General features: G+C 41.6%; 1 protein-coding gene across 1 annotated transcript in view; it reads left to right on the plus strand.

Annotated features, from left to right (window-relative positions):
• The window catches only part of KLHL1 (kelch like family member 1), a 1,778,891-nt gene that overhangs the window by 1,603,542 nt on the left and 154,332 nt on the right, over nucleotides 1-21,017 (plus strand). The window contains exon 9 of the mRNA XM_069639396.1: nucleotides 4,836-5,048. Within this exon, the coding sequence (XP_069495497.1) occupies nucleotides 4,836-5,048 (213 nt within the window). The remainder of the gene's footprint in view (nucleotides 1-4,835; nucleotides 5,049-21,017) is intronic.

Below are 21,017 nucleotides of genomic sequence, written 5' to 3' on the forward strand. Positions count from 1 at the left end.
ACCATGGTAAAGAAGTCCCTTGGTGTTCTCCCTTTAATACCAAATGTTAGTGTCTGTAAGGCAAACAGTACAATGTGCACTGTGTTCATGGCATGCCTTCTTTAACCCCCGACCTTAACCTCTTAATGTTAAGCTCATATTCCATGAGGGAATATGTGTTACCTATCTTTTGGTCCATGTCTTTCTACTGGCAAAAGCCTGCCAGCCTGAGCCCAAGCTTCACTAGGCCTAGCCAAGGGGATAATTGCTAATCACACCCTGGGTCTCACTCCAGGTGCAAAGAATTCATAAGGACATGGAAATAGAAATAGAAAAGGGACAAATCCCTTTTCTATTTCTATTGCAAGGTGCGGATGGCGAGGAAGTGCTGTAGCCACAATGAAGAAGCAGCAATGTGAGCAACTAAGTGGTATGGCTGGGGGAGGTTGAGGGCGGGAGGGGAACATTGCTGTATGGACCAGTGGTGGGTTGGGGTTGATTGTGGAGAGGCCAGGTGGAGGAGATGGATAGGGTAAAAAAAGGTAACATCTGGGAGGCACTCAGGTGTCTGGGAGAACATAGGTGGTCATTTCCAGAGATGTCAACCACATTCCCAGTGATCTGATTGTCTAAGGTCCCTCTCCTGGGTGTGAAGTACTAATTCTGCTATGAATATTTCCATTAATGGAGGGGGATACATTATCAGTAGCGATACTTCGGTTTACATTCACATCATAGGCTTATGTATTTTTACTAGATATTGCCATTGCAGTACCATTCTTGTTGATTAAATCCAGGAATTTGGAGTTGAAATGGAAAATTTGATTAAAGTTGTTCTGTGTCCTCTATATGCATCTTAACAAGGGGGGTCCTGGGAGTCCCACTGCCAGACATTAGTCCTGGTTACGAGAGACTTACCCAGTGTCTTTAGCTCACTATCTTTCACAGAGAAGAAATATCCCAAACATATCAGTCTTTGTCCTGCCCTAGGGCAGTCCAGCACCGAAATGCTAGGCAATTCTCCTCTGAACAAGAGTACCAACAGAAACCCCAGACACGTGTTACGGTCTGGTTGGACCTCATCAGTAGGGTGGATCTGTGCCTCTCTAAGAATAGTGAGCAAGGGGTCCATGTCTGGATTCCCCTAGTAATTTAGGGTGAGACCCAAAGTTACTTAAATATGCAAATTAACAAGGGGGGTCCTCGGAGTCCCTCTGCCAGACATTAGTCCTGGTTACGAGAGACTTACCCAGAGTCTTTAGCTCACTATCTTTCACAGAGAAGAAATATCCCAAACATATCAGTCTTTGTCCTGCCCTGGGGCAGTCCAGCACCAAAATGCTAGGCAATTCTCCTCTGAACAAGAGTACCAACAGAAACCCCAGACACGTGTTTCGGTCTGGTTGGACCTCATCAGTAGGTTGGATCTGTGCCTCTCTAAGAATAGTGAGCAAGGGGTCCACATCTGGATTCCCGCTAGTAACTTAGGGTGAGACCCAAAGTTACTTAAATATGCAAATTAACAAGGGGGGGTCCTGGGAGTCCCTCTGCCAGACATTAATCCTGGTTACGAGAGACTTACCCAGAGTCTTTAGCTCACTATCTTTCACAGAGAAGAAATATCCCAAACATATCAGTCTTTGTCCTGCCCTGGGGCAGTCCAGCCCTGAAATGCTAGGCAATTCTCCTCTGAACAAGAGTACCAACAGAAACCCCAGACACGTGTTTCCGTCTGGTTGGACCTCATCAGTAGGGTGGATCTGTGCCTCTCTAAGAATAGTGAGCAGCCTCTCTAAGAATAGTGAGCAAGGGGTCCACGTCTGGATTCCCCTAGTAACTTAGGGTGAGACCCAAAGTTACTTAAATATGCAAATTAACAAGGGGGGTCCTGGGAGTCCCTCTGCCAGACATTAGTCCTGGTTACGAGAGACATACCCAGAGTCTTTAGCTCACTATCTTTCACAGAGAAGAAATATCCCAAACATATCAGTCTTTGTCCTGCCCTGGGGCAGTCCAGCACCGAAATGCTAGGCAATTCTCCTCTGAACAAGAGTACCAACAGAAACCCCAGACACGTGTTTCGGTCTGGTTGGACCTTATCATTAGGGTGGATCTGTGCCTCTCTAAGAATAGTGAGCAAGGGGTCCACGTCTGGATTCCCCTAGTAACTTAGGGTGAGACCCAAAATTACTTAAATATGCAAATTAACAAGGGGGGTCCTGGGAGTCCCTCTGGCAGACATTAGTCCTGGTTACGAGAGACTTACCCAGAGTCTTTAGCTCACTATCTTTCACAGAGAAGAAATATCCCAAACATATCAGTCTTTGTCCTGCCCTGGGGCAGTCCAGCACCGAAATGCTAGGCAATTCTCCTCTGAACAAGAGTACCAACAGAAACCCCAGACACGTGTTTCGGTCTGGTTGGACCTCATCAGTAGGGTGGATCTGTGCCTCTCTAAGAATAGTGAGCAAGGGGTCCACGTCTGGATTCCCCTAGTAACTTAGGGTGAGACCCAAAGTTACTTAAATATGCAAATTAACAAAGGGGGTCCTGGGAGTCCCTCTGCCAGAAATTAGTCCTGGTTACGAGAGACTTACCCAGAGTCTTTAGCTCACTATCTTTCACAGAGAAGAAATATCCCAAACATATCAGTCTTTGTCCTGCCCTGGGGCAGTCCAGCACCGAAATACTAGGCAATTCTCCTCTGAACAAGAGTACCAACAGAAACCCCAGACACGTTTCGGTCTGGTTGGACCTCATCAGTAGGGTGGATCTGTGCCTCTCTAAGAATAGTGAGCAAGGGGTCTTAAGTAACTTTGGGTCTCACCCTAAGTTACTAGGGCAATCCAGATGTGGACCCCTTGCTCACTATTCTTAGAGAGGCACAGCTCCTCCCTACTGATGAGGTCCAACCAGACCGAAACACGTGTCTGGGGATGCTGTTGGTACTCTTGTTCAGAGGAGAATTGCCTAGCATTTCGGTGCTGGACTGCCCCAGGGCAGGACAAAGACTGATATGTTTGGGATATTTCGTCTCTGTGAAAGATAGTGAGCTAAAGACTCTGGGTTAGTCTCTGGAAGCCAGGACTAATGTCTGGCAGAGGGACTCCCAGGACCCCCCTTGTCAATTTGCATATTTAAGTAACTTTGGGTCTCACCCTAAGTTACATGGGGAATCCAGACTTGGACCCCTTGCTCACTATTCTTAGAGAGGCACAGCTCCTCCTTACTGTTGAGGTCCAACCAGACCGAAACACGTGTCTGGGGATGCTGTTGGTACTCTTGTTCAGAGGAGAATTGCCTAGCATTTTGGTGCTGGACTGCCCCAGGGCAGGACAAAGACTGATATGTTTGGGATATTTCTTCTCTGTGAAAGATAGTGAGCTAAAGACTCTGGGTAAATCTCTGGAAGCCAGGACTAATGTCTGGCAGAGGGACTCCCAGGACCCCCCTTGTCAATCTCTATATGCATCTGTCATGTTAATTATTGAATAATGTAATATATATACTAAAGCATGACAATTTGCATTTTAGATCTATTATCATTATTTAGCACCCTTCGAATCAGGTTGCTCCAAACCCGAGCTGAATGTACCAAAGCAAGCACGGTTCAGAGCAATCCGAGTGGTCTCTGAACTCAGCGCGGTTGTTTCCCTCCTCCCCTGCCTCCTGCCCCCAAATCCAGCCCCTCAACAACCCCTTCCCCACCAACTCCCTAACTGAAAAGGTGTTCTTCCACTCACGGCTGCACCGTCTGCTTAACTTCCTAGTCAACGGAAGAGGGGCTCAGAGCGGAGCACTACCTTCCATTTCAATGGCAATCTTGACTCTCCCAGCCCGCTGCTGCGACAAAGCAGCGCCACAGTGACGGTTTGCCTTGTGGTACTTATAGCAATAATATCACGTTCTGTGGGCCGTTACCAGCTGGTGAAGCCTGCATAACACAGTATTATTGCTTAATGGATACTCAAGCACTGTTAATTGCATCACCTAATTCAGTTTTTGATATTAAGTTATTAGTAACATTTCCATTTGGTATATACAAGCTTCATACGTAGTGCAAACTCCATGAGGATCAAATATACTGATTTATGTAATTTCAAGTTACACACTATATATTAGCTTTGAGATGTTGGGAGGGCATCAGAACTTCATCTAGAAGTCAAATGTTTCATATTTTTCTGGGTCAGTATCCAATAGACCTCCGCACATGTTGTAGCTGACTGACATTTTAGGGTTGCACAATATATAACACTGCATTTTTGATTCAAGGCAAAGGTTTACATGTTTCAAAGTTATTCAATTTTTTAATTAGCCAAACACATGGATCGAAAAAATGTATCACGCAAAGTCAGTGTGATAATAAATAGCAATGAATAACACCAATATCGCTAACATTTCTTTTATTTAAGATGCTTCCATTGTGTTATAAATATTGGTATTAGTCTCAGTTTGCTGTACTTAGAACATGAGTTGAACTCCGTTTTGGAAAATACCATTCCTTGTATTGTTATTCAAGGTTAGCATGTCTCAATTGGAAACGTGGATTACATTATACATTTTCTTTGGAAAAAAACAGCTATTGGCCAATGAAGTAAGTAGGAAGAGGTAATCAGTTGAAAAAAGAGTTACATTTCCATTTGATTAACTCCGTGTTGATCTTTTTTTATGTAAACTCTCTCAAAAAAGGTTTGGGCAAAGGGTACATAGTATTACAGCAACGTATAAGGAACATTCACAATTCGACCATCACTATATTTTGTATTAAACATACATATTTAATGTGAATGTCCCCTTTCTCGAATATCCACTTAGCAATATGTTTATGGTGATAAACCATTGTGTTTCATGAACAGGTTGTATGCTGTTGGTGGTCGGGATGGAAGTTCTTGCTTGAGCTCAATGGAATATTATGATCCACACACAAATACGTGGAATGTTTGTGCCCCAATGTGCAAGAGAAGAGGCGGAGTTGGAGTTGCCACTTGTGATGGATTTCTTTACGCAGTGGGAGGACATGATGCTCCAGCATCTAATCACTGTTCAAGACTCTTGGATTATGTAGAAAGGTAAGATTTTAAGGCAATTTCATATTGTGATAAATCATTTAAATTGGTACACATCTTCAAACAAAAGTTTTTATGAAACTAGGAGCTGAAACAGTTTATCATTTAATGCAAACAGAATTTGACATGCAATTTTAATCAATTTTAACCAATGAAGACCATGCTTGGTTTTATACATAATCTCATTTTACATGTAGACTTAACAAATCGGTCCATTTCAAAATAACATGCTCAACTTTTGAGCTAAGATCATTGACAGTGGATGTATCTAGACACTATTGTGTTGTTTTTACATCCTTTTATTGGGTTTCCAGCAAATAATGGATACTGTTCCCAGCTTTTGCCAGTTAAGTCCATTCATGACCTTGTCCTAGAGCTGAATCTTTCTCATGGCTTACTATTAGGTTTGAAAGGTCCTTTCACTCATAACCACATTTCCAATAGGCACTGTCTTTTGCTAACTTCATAGTGTGCAAATCTTCTTGTTGACAGTTGTGAGTAGTTTTTAGGTGGTAGAGGATTCTTGATAGGATGTTCATTTTCACCGGGATGATTTCTGACTTTACTCTGAAGGATTTCCACTTTGCCATGTTTTCCTGTTTATTTATTAGCACCTGCGGTGGGCGGAGCAACCAATCAGGTTGCTTGGATCGAGGGCTGAATACCATGATCCAATACCACATTCCGAGCAACCTGATGGCTGCTTTCCTGACAGCGCCATCTCCCCACGCCCTCCTGTCCCCTTCAATTTGCCACCCCTCTTAACCCTCACTTACCTGATGCCTTCAGCAGCAATGGTGGGGCCCCACCACCGCTGCCACTCAGTCTTCATGCTAGCCACCATGGAAATGGAAGAGGAGCTTCGCTTGGAGTCCTGTCTTCCAGCTCTGTGGTGGCCATATTGCATCTGTTTTTTGTATGAATGAATGGGAAGCTGCAAAGTGTCCCGTCCATTCATACAAAAGACATGGCTATTAGCACCCTTGGGTTACTGGATTAGCACACCAGGGTGCTAGTAGAAATAATCACCTGTTCTGCATACTGGAACGGGTGATAACAGCACGGGCGACCCTATTAACTCGGGTCATTATTGCTTAAATGTAATGGTTCTGAATGTATTCTTTACTTCTGAGTCATGTATCTGGAGAAGGTGATTCTCATATATTTTATTGAGTTCAAACAAAACTTGAAATACCAGCTGATAAAGCATCCGCTTCTGGGTCAATAATCAGATAAATTAGCTGTACTCCAGGTGGGCCTACAAGGAACTAAATTGATGAAAATTTAAATGAAAATCAACATGGGCAGGCAATCATTGATAACTAGCTCGTACAAGGAAACAGATCAGAAGGCAAATAAAATCTAATAAATAGGGTAAAACAATTATATGTTAATACAGCCTGCTGCAAAGAGCATATGTTTCATCAGTGTTACCCTCACTATATAACTTTTGTTCAAGAGGCTCAAAGAGAAAATACTTCATCTGGAAGCAGTGACCCAAAACTTAGAGAAAACATGTGCATATCTGGCAGTATGAATAATGGTCCAGGAACCGTTTCTGCATAGAGTTTCTGCAGTGTTTCCCCTGACACATTGCTTAGAATAATGTGAAATCCCAAACCTATGGTTCTATGGACTTGTCTTATATTTATTTTTTGGAAAGCATGTATATTCAATCTAGTGACTTCCTGAGAAAATGGTTGCCTCCATTTTATTGAAGATACTACTGTAATCATTGATCTGATATTTCTGCATCTATCATAATTTTCCTTGCCCTGGTTGATAAAATGCTGTTAGAGATTTTGTCAGAGGGCTATACCTAATCTCGTGGTATTCTTTCATGGTGGTAAAGTGGTATGGCATTATTATGGTAATGCCCCATATAGAGTAATAATGCACCCCTGAGAATACTCTAAAACCTGTATTTTATTCTGGGGAAACTCTAAAGGAAAATCACTAGACTTTTTACACTTGGATTGATTTTGACAGTGTCACCTGTCTCTCCCACCAACTTATTTACGAGGCTGGGCTATTGCCTTTGGCAGTTTCCGTTCAGCTGTAAACATGCACAGCTGACACACTGCACACTCACCCACTGTCTAACTACAGAGCCCACAATAGATTACTGTCAAGAAAGCATTTTCCATTTCACCCTTGCTTGTGCATGAAGATTAAACAATATGACTCAAATGCCATAAAATGTATCAGAACACGTCGTGATTTTTGTAATGTGTCTTTACCGAGGCAGATAAACTTACCAATCATACACTGTAACAGTTATACATGGGACGTGTTTACCATTGCGAATGTGGAGAAGCAACAGAAAAAAAAAACTATTTCAAAATACACCACTCATAATAGAACAGGCTGTAATCAGCTAACAACACATCCTTGTATTAGAACACTTGTCAATGTTTATGCTTAATAAAATGTGTAAATTCAGAGTTGCATTCACTTTTCACATTGATATTTTACATATGTAATGAGCACCCCTGGCTGGCTAAAAATGCATCGATTTGTGCATACACCTCACTTATTACAAGTATGTTCACTTTGCACTTCGGCAAAGTTCTTGCACTGTTATCTCTGGGGAACCCCTCTGAATTGGCTTGACAGCAAACAGGAGCATCGCAAACTCTGCAAAGCCCAACCGCCCACACGAAGGACACGAGTTGTATGCCAAGACTTCAGCTTCCCTTAGTCTACCGCCCGTCTGCTCAGTCTGCTGTCTTCCAGAATGTTTCTGCAGCTCTCAGCCAGACTAACTATACCCACTCTTTTCCTTGCTTTTAAATGTTAACCCTGTCAATCAACTGGATTTGCCCCTCTGTGTTGTACATGCCCACGATCCAAGCTGCCTCTGTATTTTTCCTTCCATCACAATAGTTTTGCCCAACCTATTTGCAACAGTCGCTTCCTGCACATACAATAGTGCTTTTCAATCACTGCATGTTTCTACCTTGCAGTTTCTGAAATGCTAAATGAGATCACATAGCCAGTAAAATATTTGCATGTTTTAATTCCATTGCATAAAAGCACACTTTGACATCTCATCTGATCCTGCTTTGCACTGATTTTTTAAATACATGTTACTAATTATGGGATAGGAGTAGCGGTGTGAATTGATTAGTTTAGGTTTGTATGTACACAGTGCAAACTGGACAGATGATCTGTTGCCCTAAACTATTCCATTTTAAACACGTGCTTACTGCAAGAATATACATTTCCCTTTGTAATGTGAACCAGCCATTTGATGTCTATATTTTCCATATGAATCCCCTTGCCACTATTTACTGCCTCCTCTGAGTGTAATGTCATTGCTCACAGTGCCCCTACATTGCCAAAGTATTTTAGGGTTGTTTTCCACTGCTTCAAAAATTAGGCTGAAGCTGTTTTGCAATCCCTTTACTTGATGGTTCACATAGAATGCACATTTCCCACATTTCCGAGGAAAAGATGCAACTTCTTTTTGTGGACATTCCACACCCCGGTTCCTGTAAACAAATAGGTAAATTAGTTTCAAGTCATCTTAATTCTTTGAGATTGTAAGATCCTCTGGTGGCACCATTTTCATTGATCTGATTTTACAAGATGAAATCTCAAGCAAATTACATCAACTTCTCCCTGTAACAGTACATTTCAGTTAAAGTTTTCTCTGTGGTGCCCTCTGATTTTTTAAGAAAGCTCCTAACAATTTCCTCTACAATCCACTGAAATTTTCTGATTATATGTTTGATTTCCTCTCAAGATGGATTAGGTTATTGTGTCTCCCAACTTTGCACGTCAGCTTAAAGATCGGAAATAAGGAATCAGTCTTCTGACAACATCAGGATATAAACAATTACTGCATTTGGAACATCTGCATATTATATGAGCATGTAGTGTGAATACTCCTTAAAGACATTGCATAATGAATTGAACAATGTTTTGCTATAGAAATCCATAGCACAAGTTGCAATGCATACTTTTCTTTTTTTTTTATTTCTGCCATCTCTTCTGAATCCCTTCCCCATGATCAGTTTGGCATTATATTCCCTGATATGTACTAGGTATGATATTATGATTTCTTTTGGGAATGCTGTCAGTTAACCCAAGCTACCCAGCAAGTGTTCAACCATTAACACGGTTTCAGATTTAGCATACATATTATTTTTAAAGAAGATGTGATTGTCTTAATGAATTACGTGGACAACTTGCAATTGATCTAAATGGGTTTACTTGCTTCCACCTCTTCTACACAGGTAGATTATGCATTTTACTGGTGGCTGTCTGAGTTTCCAGTACTTGAATTTATGGAAGCATTTATTAATTACGTTAAGGCATCCCTCAATTTTCAAAGGTCTGCTATTTACATTAATTGAAGGAACAATATTTTGTGAATAATTACAAACTTTATTGAGTCAGAGTCCTCCAGTTTCCTCCCTTCCTTGAGGCTCATGTCATGTAGCAAGTAAGCCTTCTTAACAGCGCTATGATACCCGACGGCAGTTGTGCGTTTTACAAATGCAAATAAATAAATACATTATAGGATATAAGACCTGACTTTTTCCATAAGAATCAATTTGTGCGGTTTGCCTCCTTCCTCACTGATAGGTGTCAATAACTCTCTCTGCTTCCTTTTCTTCACCTTTTTGGTCATTTTCCTGTGGGGTCCCACTGGGCTTTGCCCTGTGTCCTATGATTTTAAACGTTCATATCCAGCCTCTTGTTTGTCTCGCCCGCATTTTCGACCTCCGGTGCTACTCATATGTCGATGACTCCCAAATCCTGTTTCACTTAGATCTTAACCAGGCTGAGGTGTCGTTGTGCATGTGTCAGTGCCTGATGGCTGGGGTTCGGGGAGTGAACATCAACTGGCTGAGGCTGAACGGGGGCAAGACAGAGGTTTTGGTGGTTGGTTCCCCTCCTAATCAGACACGTTGGACTCGCCTGTTTTGGTCTTCAGCACTGGGTGATTTTCTCTTGCCAGTGACAGTTTTCAAGAATGTAGGGGTGTGTTTGTGTTTCTCACTTTCCATGGATTCTCAGGTGGCTGCAGTCTTTAAAGCTTGTCACTTTAATTTTAGGATCCTGTGCAGGGTTTCGCCATTTCTGCCTAGTCATCTACTACCTCCGGTAGTGGCCTCTCTGGTTTTAGGTCGAATAGACTATTGCAATGCTTTGTTTCTAGCCCAACCCTTGGATCTTGTTCACTGGCTGAAACTGTTGAAACATCTGGCTGGCCTCGTGTGGTATTCACATTACCCCTGTTTTCATGCTCCCTCTATTGGCTCCTGGTGGCCAGGCAAATTGAATTAAATCTCTTTGCCTGGTACACCAAGCCTATTACCACCAGGGAATGGACTATCTTTAGAACAAATGTGCTCCCTATCTCCCTGGTTGGGCCCTCTGCTCTGCCAATGCCCATCTAGTTTTGGTTCCTAAGTACTGCCGGTCCAGGGTAGGGGGTTGTGCTTTCTCATTTGCCTCTGCCACATTGTGGAACTCAAAACCGCCCGCTCTTAGGCATATTCAAAATCATCTGGAATTTAGACATTCTCTGAAAAAAACTTCTTTTTTAGGTTTTGGGTAGGTGGAATCTGTCAATGGGTTGCCTAGAGCCAAGATGCCTTCGGGTGAAAGTGTGCTTTACAAATTCAGCTAACATAACATTCTACCCCGGAGCTTCAAGAAATGTGAACCTACTTTAGAGATAGATGTGTGATGGGCTTTGATCTTTCTGGGCTCCCAATCTTTTAACCTGATTGACAGGTTTTAGGTAAGGCCCAAATACATATGGCCAAATCGGCTGAGGCCAGCAGGCTTTGCATTGGCGACTTCCAGTAGTCTATTTCCAAGGGTTGTGTATCTTGCACTGAATGATACAGACATGCATGCTATTCATGTGTCATTGGTTCAGTTATAACACTGTGTTGCAAAATAATCCAGAAGTGTCATGAAGTGAAGAATTTAAATATTAACTAATAGGAGTAATAGTGACACACACAGTGTGACTCCAGAGGTGAAATTAATGAGGTGCAATTAAAATGGTTTGGTTGCTACTGCTTAGAATCTGTCCTCTAAGAAGGAACGCATCAAGTTATCTTCTAAGTGTATGGCTCCAGCCTCACTTTCTCTAATAAGCAGGAGTTGGTTGTCTACGTTGTTGAACTCATTTGATAGGTTGAGAAGTGTCATGATTCCAACACTTTTGCTGTCTCCATGCCATCTACATGAGTATGCAACAGCTATATGAAATCACCCAACCACATTTGTGAGAACGTATCACATTACATCAGAAAAGCAAGACCTCAACAGTGCGAGCACCTGATGACATTCGCAATGCCTTAATGAAATTTAGCCCAGAAGAATGGAGCAATAAATTATTTCTACTCTTCCAACATATCAGATGGAGTGCCCAACTTCCATAGTCCATGACAAAGAGCATTATCGTACTTGGATCCAAGCATTGCTCTCAGTAAGATCCATCCAGCTACAGGGTACTTACTATGCTGAACACACCAGCAAAACTCTTCACAAGAATGTTACTGGAGGAAATAAATAACTGCACTGAAATAAATAATGTACTGCAGTTTAACCAAACAGGCTTCAGAAACAGCACTCCACCATGCGTATCATCATCTCCCTAGTCACCAGATTTTCTCTCACCTTGGTCACACCCACAGCATTACCACCTTGGCTGAGGCAAACTAAAATATGTTGGTTGGGATATGCGGATGGGCTCTTATTACTCATATATACTCCTACAAGCCCTGCTGACACAACAATCATAGTGTGCCTCCTCTCATCATCTAAACAGAAATGTGACAAAAAACAAAATCATTTCTTCTTGGCAAGCAAGAACCAACTCTTTCGACCATATAATTGAAACCAGAACCATCCCAGAATCGTGGAAAAGTTTGTCCCAATTTACAAGCGAGGTGACTGTCTAGCTGCATCCAACTACCGTCCAATTTCTTTATTGAATGTGGACAGTAAAATATTTGCAGGCCTTGTGTTGAGAGATCTAGAAGTCTGGGCTAGAGAAAATAGGATTGTCTCCAAATTCCAAACAGGATTTAGAAAAGGCCTTTCTACTTCTCTCAACAGTCTGGTCTTGAGCAGTGTAAGAGCAGGATGCTTTGTGAAGGAGGGGAAACCATTATTTGGAGCCTGGGTGGATTTATCCCAGGTGTTTGATACCATCAATAGAGATCGACTTGGGGGCAAAATTGAAGGGTTGGGGTCTCCCTGAGAGCCTGTTGGCAATACTGGTCGAATTATCTCATAACTCGACTCTTCGGGTGAGACTCTCTAAATCTGGGGATCTATTGAGGGAAATCGAGCTAAATCGAGGAGTACATCAGGGTTGTTTGGTTGCCCTCTTTCTATTCAATTTGTTTGTGGCGGATATTTTTGATTGGTTTCATAATTTGCTCGTGGCTAGCCCTAAATTGGGAATGACAAAGATATTGTGGTTGCTTACGCGAACAATATCGCTATTTTGGACCATACGCAAATTGGCCTTCAGCGCCTCTTAAACGCTCTTGCTGATTATGCCAAAGTCAACCCTTTGACAATAAAAAATCCACTGAGATACTAACTAAAATTAAGGGTAATATGAAAAAAGGAGACTGGATTAGAACTATTGACTGAATGAGGATGCTGAAGTTCTCCTCTTCCCTATTGATGCTGGATAAACCAAGATCATTTCTGCCTACCTATCTGAGGAGGACCCTGGATCCTACTGTTAGGGTGGATTTCCTCAGATTTAGGATGAATATTCTTCAAACCTTGGAGATCCAGCACGAGGGACAGGGTATCCTGTCCAGCGGATATCTGTCAGGGTTGTGATTTGAATATCAAGCACTCAATACATCATGTACTGATTGATTGCCCGGGTACCTGGGCCATAAGAGTTAGTAGACTTTTTTAATCTGGCATGTTCTGGGAAAGTCTCATTGCTGGTAATTAAGTGTTTCTACAACAGAAGTGGTCCGTATCTCGAGAGTCTTAAAACTCTCAACAAAATATGTTACCACTGTAAATACTGGAAAGTTAGAAGAAGGAGTCTAAAGCCGGTGAATAATGTCAAAGAAACTCTTTGGGCACAGAGGCAGATGATCTAAGTAGTAGAGATTGCATATGCGTTTTCAAAGTGCTTTGTGGGGTGCTCTTGGAAGGGGTAAATGTCAACCTATCATTCTTATGCATTAAAGCACTTTTCTGTGTTTTTCTTTTTTCCTTTTTTCCTTTTTTCTTTTTGGATTATGTAACTAAATTGTTGTAAAGTTTTACTATATGTTAAAAGGTTGTCTACATGTTTGATGGATGTGTAAAAAGTCGAAATAGGTTTGGCTAATGCACAATAAATATAAAATAAATAAAAAAAAGAACCAACTCTCAAAAACAAATACAAATGGTTCTTTGAAGGGGTCCAGATCAAGCAAGTGGGAGGAGTATAAATACCCTGCAGTCATTATTGATGATCACTCACTCTCCACCCTCGTTAATTTATACAAGGCAAGATAGTACCAAAATTGACATTAGGTACCGAGGCTTGGGGCAAAAAGGACACTAAGCCAGTAAGCAGATTGGAATCCTTTTGTTTCAAATCCATGCTTCAATTTCCCTCTAGAACGCCAGTGGAATTTATGTGAAACGATCTGCGGTTATGCTCCAATGTATCAGTCAAAATGATGCATCGAGCCATGTATTACCATTAATTGATTGACGCTGGCCTCAACACTTTACACTCAGCCATGCTACCAGAAGACCATCACACTCCTTACATATGCACTAACATCATTGAGGTGGGATCCCTGTGGAATCTGAAATTGAACATTGTCAGTAACAACATTCCAAGGGTCAAATACAAACATCTAGTTAACAGCAAAATCCGGGAGTTGGATCATGAACAAAATTTTATTGCCTTGGCAGCAAAGAGTTGTAGTAGAGACTACGTGGGACTACGTGAACCACAATATCGGCTGGTGAGTTATCTCCTTGCTTTTCCGAACTCCTATCTACATACCAAAAACTTGAAAAAACAATTTAATTTGATGGACTCTTCTGAAGTGATGGGCACCAGAGTTGGTGTTTTATGAGAGGATCGGAAATGCAGAGTGTGCCAGACCAAAGCAATTGAGCCTGCGAGACATCTCCTCTGTAAATGTCCTAACACTCATCTATTAAGGAAAATTGCCTTTCGTGCAGGAGGGGATTCCAATTTGCAGCAAATAGACTGTGACAACTTATGGTGTTGGGCTGATATATTATCGAACTAAGATATGGCTGCATATCAAATTGTGGCTGAAACTGTGACATCCCAACAAAACAAAACAACAAATGATAACATAAATGTGGGTGTGGAATAGCCAATTGGAATCGTTTCTTGTTTTATTTGAATGTGTGGTTATCTATGACATTTAGGGCCTGATTCATGGAGGCATTTTATAATGGTGCAATCCCATAGGAAAATTCTCCATGAATCAGGTACTTAGTTGTTCTGATTTTGAGAAGGCTTATTGTGATTTATTTTACATAAGTTATGGCTGCATTATAAAATATGCAACATCGCCCTATTTCCTGCCAAATCCTCCTCCCATTCACATCAAAAATTCATCAAAAGCAGACTTGTTTGCTTGGCTTCAATGTAGCACCTACTGTTATTTAGCTATTGCTTCTGGAAATCGTATGTTTTTGCCCTTGACTCAATGGACAACTAATTGACTATTAAATGTCAAATCAACATTGATATTACTTTATGGGTATGTCGTAGTGTAGGCTTTATCAGAAACTCTGTGTGCGAAGATTGTCTTGCCCTTGTGATCCTCATATCCTCTTATGTTGACCATTCTTTTGATCCACATCCAATTCATTACTCACATTTCTTGACACACGATACATTCTTAAACTATGTTTTTGAGAATGCCACCCATACATGTTGTTCCTTAGGCTCTCTTTTCTACGTGTTTGCTTAGTTTCATTGATTATGGCATTTGTAGTTGATTTTACACATGTCCACTTTATCTTCCCCCATGTAAATGAGACATCTCAATCAGGTCCATTACCAGCTGCAACTCTCACTTCATCAACTCATTTAGGATGCATTATATTCCTTTTGACCAACTGTATTAAACAGTCCATATCATCCCTTGTGCATTCTGGCACAATGGATCTCCTTCATCTTTTATGCTCATGTCTTCTTTTGCAGATTGTGGTTATTGCTCTGCAGGATCACCGCGATTGAACTTTCCAAAAGGGATGCTGTGTCGAGGTGGTTTGATATTCCTCTCATGAAGCTCAGATTTGTTTTTAATTACTGCAAATAATTCTTTCTTTTGTACAGAGCTTGTGTTGGTGTGTTGGCTTGGGCTCTACACCTGTTTCTTAGTGCACCCCAAAACAGTAGTTGTGTTTTTTTAACTTCTTTATACCAGGTTAGTTTATCAGGGGAACTGCTTTTCTTGACCACTCTAGGTGTACTGTATATGTAGGGTAACGTGTAGCTTAGTGTCACTCAGAGTCAATGGACATTTAGAATGTTTCAATGGTGAACGTTGTACTGCTACACCTACCAGTATGCTCCCGTTATGCCTTAGTCTATTTCCTTTTGTGGCATAATAGGCTGTTTTGATAGATTTGTTATGATTTAAATCTGTGGTATTTGTATGGTTTCAGAGATTAGCACTGTTTAAGGCTTGAATGACACACGATTTTGCAGACCTCGTCAATGGTTGTGGCTGCTCGGTCTTATTTCTTCTCATTTTAGTTTTGCCTTTCCACCAATTGGGTTCTGTGTGAGTTTGGCAAAATGATTTTAATGAATATGATTTCATCACATTTCTTTTATGTTGTGGTAGATGTTGCTGCAATTATATGCAGGGGGAGACCCCCGCAACCGCCCCATAAACCCACTACCTTATTTATTTACCTAAAGCCAACCCACACATATTTGTGTAACATTGGTTAAAATTAATTTGAGTAAATTGAAATTTGATGAAATCTTTCATGGCAAAACCTCCTTATCCCTAGAGGAAACCTATATTGTGGCACTCATTCTTTCAAACATTACCCTGCAGCCCCATTGGTAACGTTATCCACGGCTGTGCTAAGTCAAGCGTGCCAACTGCGAGGAGTATAAGGGCTTTCATTTTGTTACCCTGATTTTCAGCTGTCCCTTTTTTGTGCTGAGCAGACAACCATGTACGCTATCCATTAGTTGTACCCCTGAAAGCAGTGCCTACCTGTTTCCATGGGATTACTTTGTCTAGGTTTGTTAACTTTGCCTTGATCTTGATCTGGATGTTTCTGTGCCTGGACACCCAGATGACTGAACAGTCAGGTTTAGCAATACCAGGGCAATGCTAACTAAATGATGCAGAGGTATGAAATTGCATGTGACAAGATGGAAAGCGACAGACAACAATATGGTCAAGACAAGGAAAGCAAAATTGACAAGATAAATGTGATACGCACATTAGAAAATGCATATAGTGCATAGAGCAATGGAAGGGACTTAGACCATCCCTCCACCTGTTTACTACCTTAGGACCCTTAATACATCCCTTTGAGCCTCCAAGACAGGATCAGGTTATATAAGGTGGCACTGTCATGCCACAGTCGCGGGCCAGCTGGTGTGGAACCTGCCTGCATGTTTTCCAGCTTTACCGCTGCAATGGTTATGTTCTGATAGCCCAACTCGCTTTGTGCTCGTGTCTGCTGTTGACTGACTGCTGCCAACCCTGCGGATTGTCACATATGTCAAACCCAACACATCCGCTGCACCCATGGCACCCGTAGTGTCCTGCAGAGCCCTTGGGTTGGTGATGGATGCAGGCATGATTCAGTGTCCCAGCAGAAGCAGAGCAAATGAAACAATCAGGAACATATGAAAAATTGAGTGGGGTAGCAAAGTGTACAGACCAGAATGCACACATACCACTCTTTTCCTGGCACTTTATTCCAGGCCAGTGCCCCCGCCAGCTAATTCGCTGTCTTCCGTTAGGTTACTATCTGTACATAAGATGACTGAATAATTCAGAAAGCTACATCAAATCTCATAGAAAGACCCCCCCCACACACACACACGAGCACACACACACACAAATAGAAATGATACAAACACAAATTAAAACTTTAAAGACATGTATTTCAAATATTTAAATTACTATATAGAGTGATTTGCCTTCATTCAAAAACGAGCCTGCCTCCGATCTTCTCATTGTCCTTATGTGAACACTGTCACAGCTCTTCTCCCAATCGCATTTCCTTCACTAAACAAGAAACCTCCTTAACATTAGCTTGATGGAATGGTTACTTTAGATTCATGTGTGGACCTAGTATTTTGCGAACATTATTCACTGTTTTATTAGACAATGGTGTGCACTTGTTAATAGTGTCATTTTATGTGTGTTCATCACATTATCTACAATTGACTTCACCTATTCTAAATTATTCTCTAAAACTGGTCATAAACTCGCTCTGATTACTTTTTTTTATGGTAGTGGGAATGATCTTTGATTTCTAGCCACAATAATCAACACGTATTTTGCTACTGTTTGTTATCATAATGTTCAATCGGGTCTAAATGATTTGATTAAAAGATTATATTAAAATTGCACATAACACAGTAGGGGATTATAAAATATAAAGGCAACTATGTGGCATGAGAGTAAACGCTTTAGAAGCACTCTCCACAGTGTCTATTCTACTGCCATGAAACATTCAAAACAAAACAGAATTGTCAAGAGGTGAAAGCATGTTCTGTTGAGTTGTGATATTTTCATACACATTTCTGTGATCCAGTCTATAGTGCACACACATATCATTGTGGAAACAAATGATTAAAATAAACAGACACAGGAACATGATTGAGACTGGAGCAGGAAAAGGAGGGAAAACATAATGAAAGGTGGGAGATGCAATATAACATGGGTAAGAGGAACATTTTAAATACAATTACCCATAGACACTCATAGAATGAGTGCATGAGGGTTATGACATCAAACAGGCAAGGCATTGGTGCAGTACTTTAGAATCGATTTTCAGATTGCATGGCAACATATAGCAACATGACCACACCCTAAATAGAGAAGAGGGTGAAGGTGGTAGATTTATGCACTTCTTTGGAAATTCCCTAATTTGACAAATCCGCCAACTATCCCATTAGCGCCATTGGCCTGGGCGGCTCCAGGGACATGATTGATGGAGACATACTGCTGCTGCAGCCCATGACCTAGGGTGATTGAGATCAGAAAGAACCCTGCTGACTCTCCAACCACAAGCAAAAGTGGGAGGCGGGAGTCAGAGCTGAAGCTCACAAGAAACAAGATACTGCAATGGTGGGTAGAGAATCAGGCTGGGAACTTTTGCCTTAGTGGACAGCCAGAAGCTTATGCCCTTTAACAGTGCTTCTGAGAACTCTTGCCTCTTCCCTGCGCCCTTTGGATGTCCAGTTGCCCTTATTTGGCTGATGTGGATGTGATTTAGGAGTGAAGAGAACCTTCCCTTACTCCATTAACTCAATATATGCTTAACTGAACTTAGACATGGAGAAGTGAAACAGCTGTTAAGGCAGCAAATGCATAATGAAGACCATGTCTGCAAAGAAACCAACACTGGCATCTCAGGAGCAACATAAAGAATTGTGTGAACACAAATATGAAGGGCAAAGAGGAATTTAGGAAATGTTTCACTCAAAGCTTCCTTTCAATGGATGCCAATACAGGATTCCTTGAAAACATGCCCAGGTGTGCATTTTAGGTAATCCACATAAGTTTCCAACAAAAACATCTGCATACTCATCTGGAGAGGTCTTGTTTAAGTATTTGGAAGGAATTCCAGTTGAAACAGGCTAGCCTATCTTGTCTAGAGAATGCCATGCATGGTCTAACATCTAAAAGAGCATAAGGTTGGAACGGTTCTGGCAGTACTTGGGATGTCTTAACTCTGGTCTGCAATGCAAAGACATGCATGTTTGCTAAGTTGAAGGCTGTCAGAACCTTTGGTGGGGGAAAGAAAGAGAACCACTGAGTTATTTGAGACTACATGCATTCCAAAAGGGATTTTCTTTAGCTGGTCTAGGCCGTTCTGTGAAGCCCAGGCTTGTCTTTTGAGTTTGTTAGTTATGAAAAATAGTTGATAATTGTATTGAAAGGGAAAGAAGTATGAACCCTCCACATCCTTAGTTTAGCCTGCTAACAATGCACTTACCTACATTAAGAGTGAATTAGGGAAAGACAGTTATTAAAACCTCACTTCAGGGGAGAGAGTAAAATATAGACTGTTGGTTTTATTGATGCACTCCAGTGTTGTTTTCAACCCACCTATATTATCCACTCCTACTGCAGCCCCACATTCCTGATGTAAAGCCACTAAGGTACTGGCAGAACATGCTGAGACCCGTAAGCCAGATTTATTTTATAATGGCTTGTTCAAGATGATTAAGTCCACATTCAATTAAACATTCAGGCCTTAATATGTGAAATTTGAATCAATACAATTTTGTTTGAGTAATCTTTATGGTTATTAACAAAAGTAGAACAATTCCATAACATTCGAGAGGGGACATGCCAAGAGTTAATATATGCAGTAATCAACAGTACCAAAAACTCTATATAGCTCAAATAGCATAATTCCAAAGGTTGCATGCAAAACAAAGAACCCAGACATAACAACAATATACGCCAGTAGCAATCCTTAGGAATCGTTACCCCACACCTATTCCGCATCCTTAAACAGTACACGTCCAAAGAACTAACACAATAATAGTAATAGCATACAAACCATGTTTCACCCTCCAAATATATACTATGAAGTGCTTGACCTATCAAAAGTCACCTTTGTCCTGCCTCTTCCATCATACCACAGACTGAGTCCACAGATTAATTAGTTCTTCACACACAGTGAACAACCAGAAATAAGACAAAGACAATTTCAAATACTATATCTTAAAATAACTAATAAGGGAAGACAAAACACACAGATCCACACTAGGAAAACACACGACACACAATACAAGACACAGGGAACATTCGACAAAAATAGAGTAGTCACACATCCTCTCACTATTCGGGCAGGGCCCCACATGAATGCCTTCTAGTTAGTGTACGCTTGTCCAGTGCTTCACTCCTCTATCCAAGGGACCTCAGAGAAACTGCACCTAATCACACACCACCACCCTCTCTAGTTGCATTAAGATACCTTTCTAGGGGTAACCAATGCATGCTCATCCCCCTGAACCCTGCTCCCCCCTACTTATTCACATTTCCATTCTACAAGTACAGGCAATTTGGTTCCACCAGGCCCATAGCGACATCTTAGAGTTCTTTCCAAAAAGCTGTAATCCCCTTGAGGGCCTCGGCAATTAGGTTATCAAACAGCCTCCCTCAAGCATCTTTATTCCCACTAAGGATAAAGATCTTTATCCCCACACAGTCCTCAAAGAAGAGTGCAACATTTCAAGATGGATGCGTTAAGAGATGCAGGTGTGTACAAGAATACGAAGTGAAATAGAATAAGGGAGGAAGCCATTGATAGAGGGTGCCATCAATGATGAGCAAGAGGGAATATGAGCGGGTAAGGGTGAGCGTGGGTGGTTAATTAATGAAGCTAGAGTGTAAGAGGAGGGATGAGGGTGATAGAGACAGGGTGTAGGGTTTGGGTATGAGAACGGTAGAGTGGGGAATAGAGGGTCTAGTGTGGGTGGGGTTAGAGATGGGGGTAGGGTGGGTGATAGATGGAGGAGGTAGGGCATATGAATGGGGGCAGAGATAGAGTGGTGGTGGGATGAGAGTGGGGGTTTGGTGGCTGGCTTGGGTTGAGAGAGGGTGGGTATGTAGAGAGATGGGGGATGGGTGAGGGTAGAGAGTAGGTGATGTGAGGATAGGGTGGGTTGATGGGGATAGATAGAGATAAGGGGGTTGGTTGGTTGGTGTTGGTGTTTGGGAGTGGGGACGGGTTTAGGAGAGTGGAGGTAGGTGGGTGGGG

This window comes from Ambystoma mexicanum, chromosome 7q, assembly GCF_040938575.1.
Source record: "Ambystoma mexicanum isolate Mex_15411 chromosome 7q, UKY_AmexF1_1, whole genome shotgun sequence".
NCBI classification, from domain to species: domain Eukaryota; kingdom Metazoa; phylum Chordata; class Amphibia; order Caudata; family Ambystomatidae; genus Ambystoma; species Ambystoma mexicanum.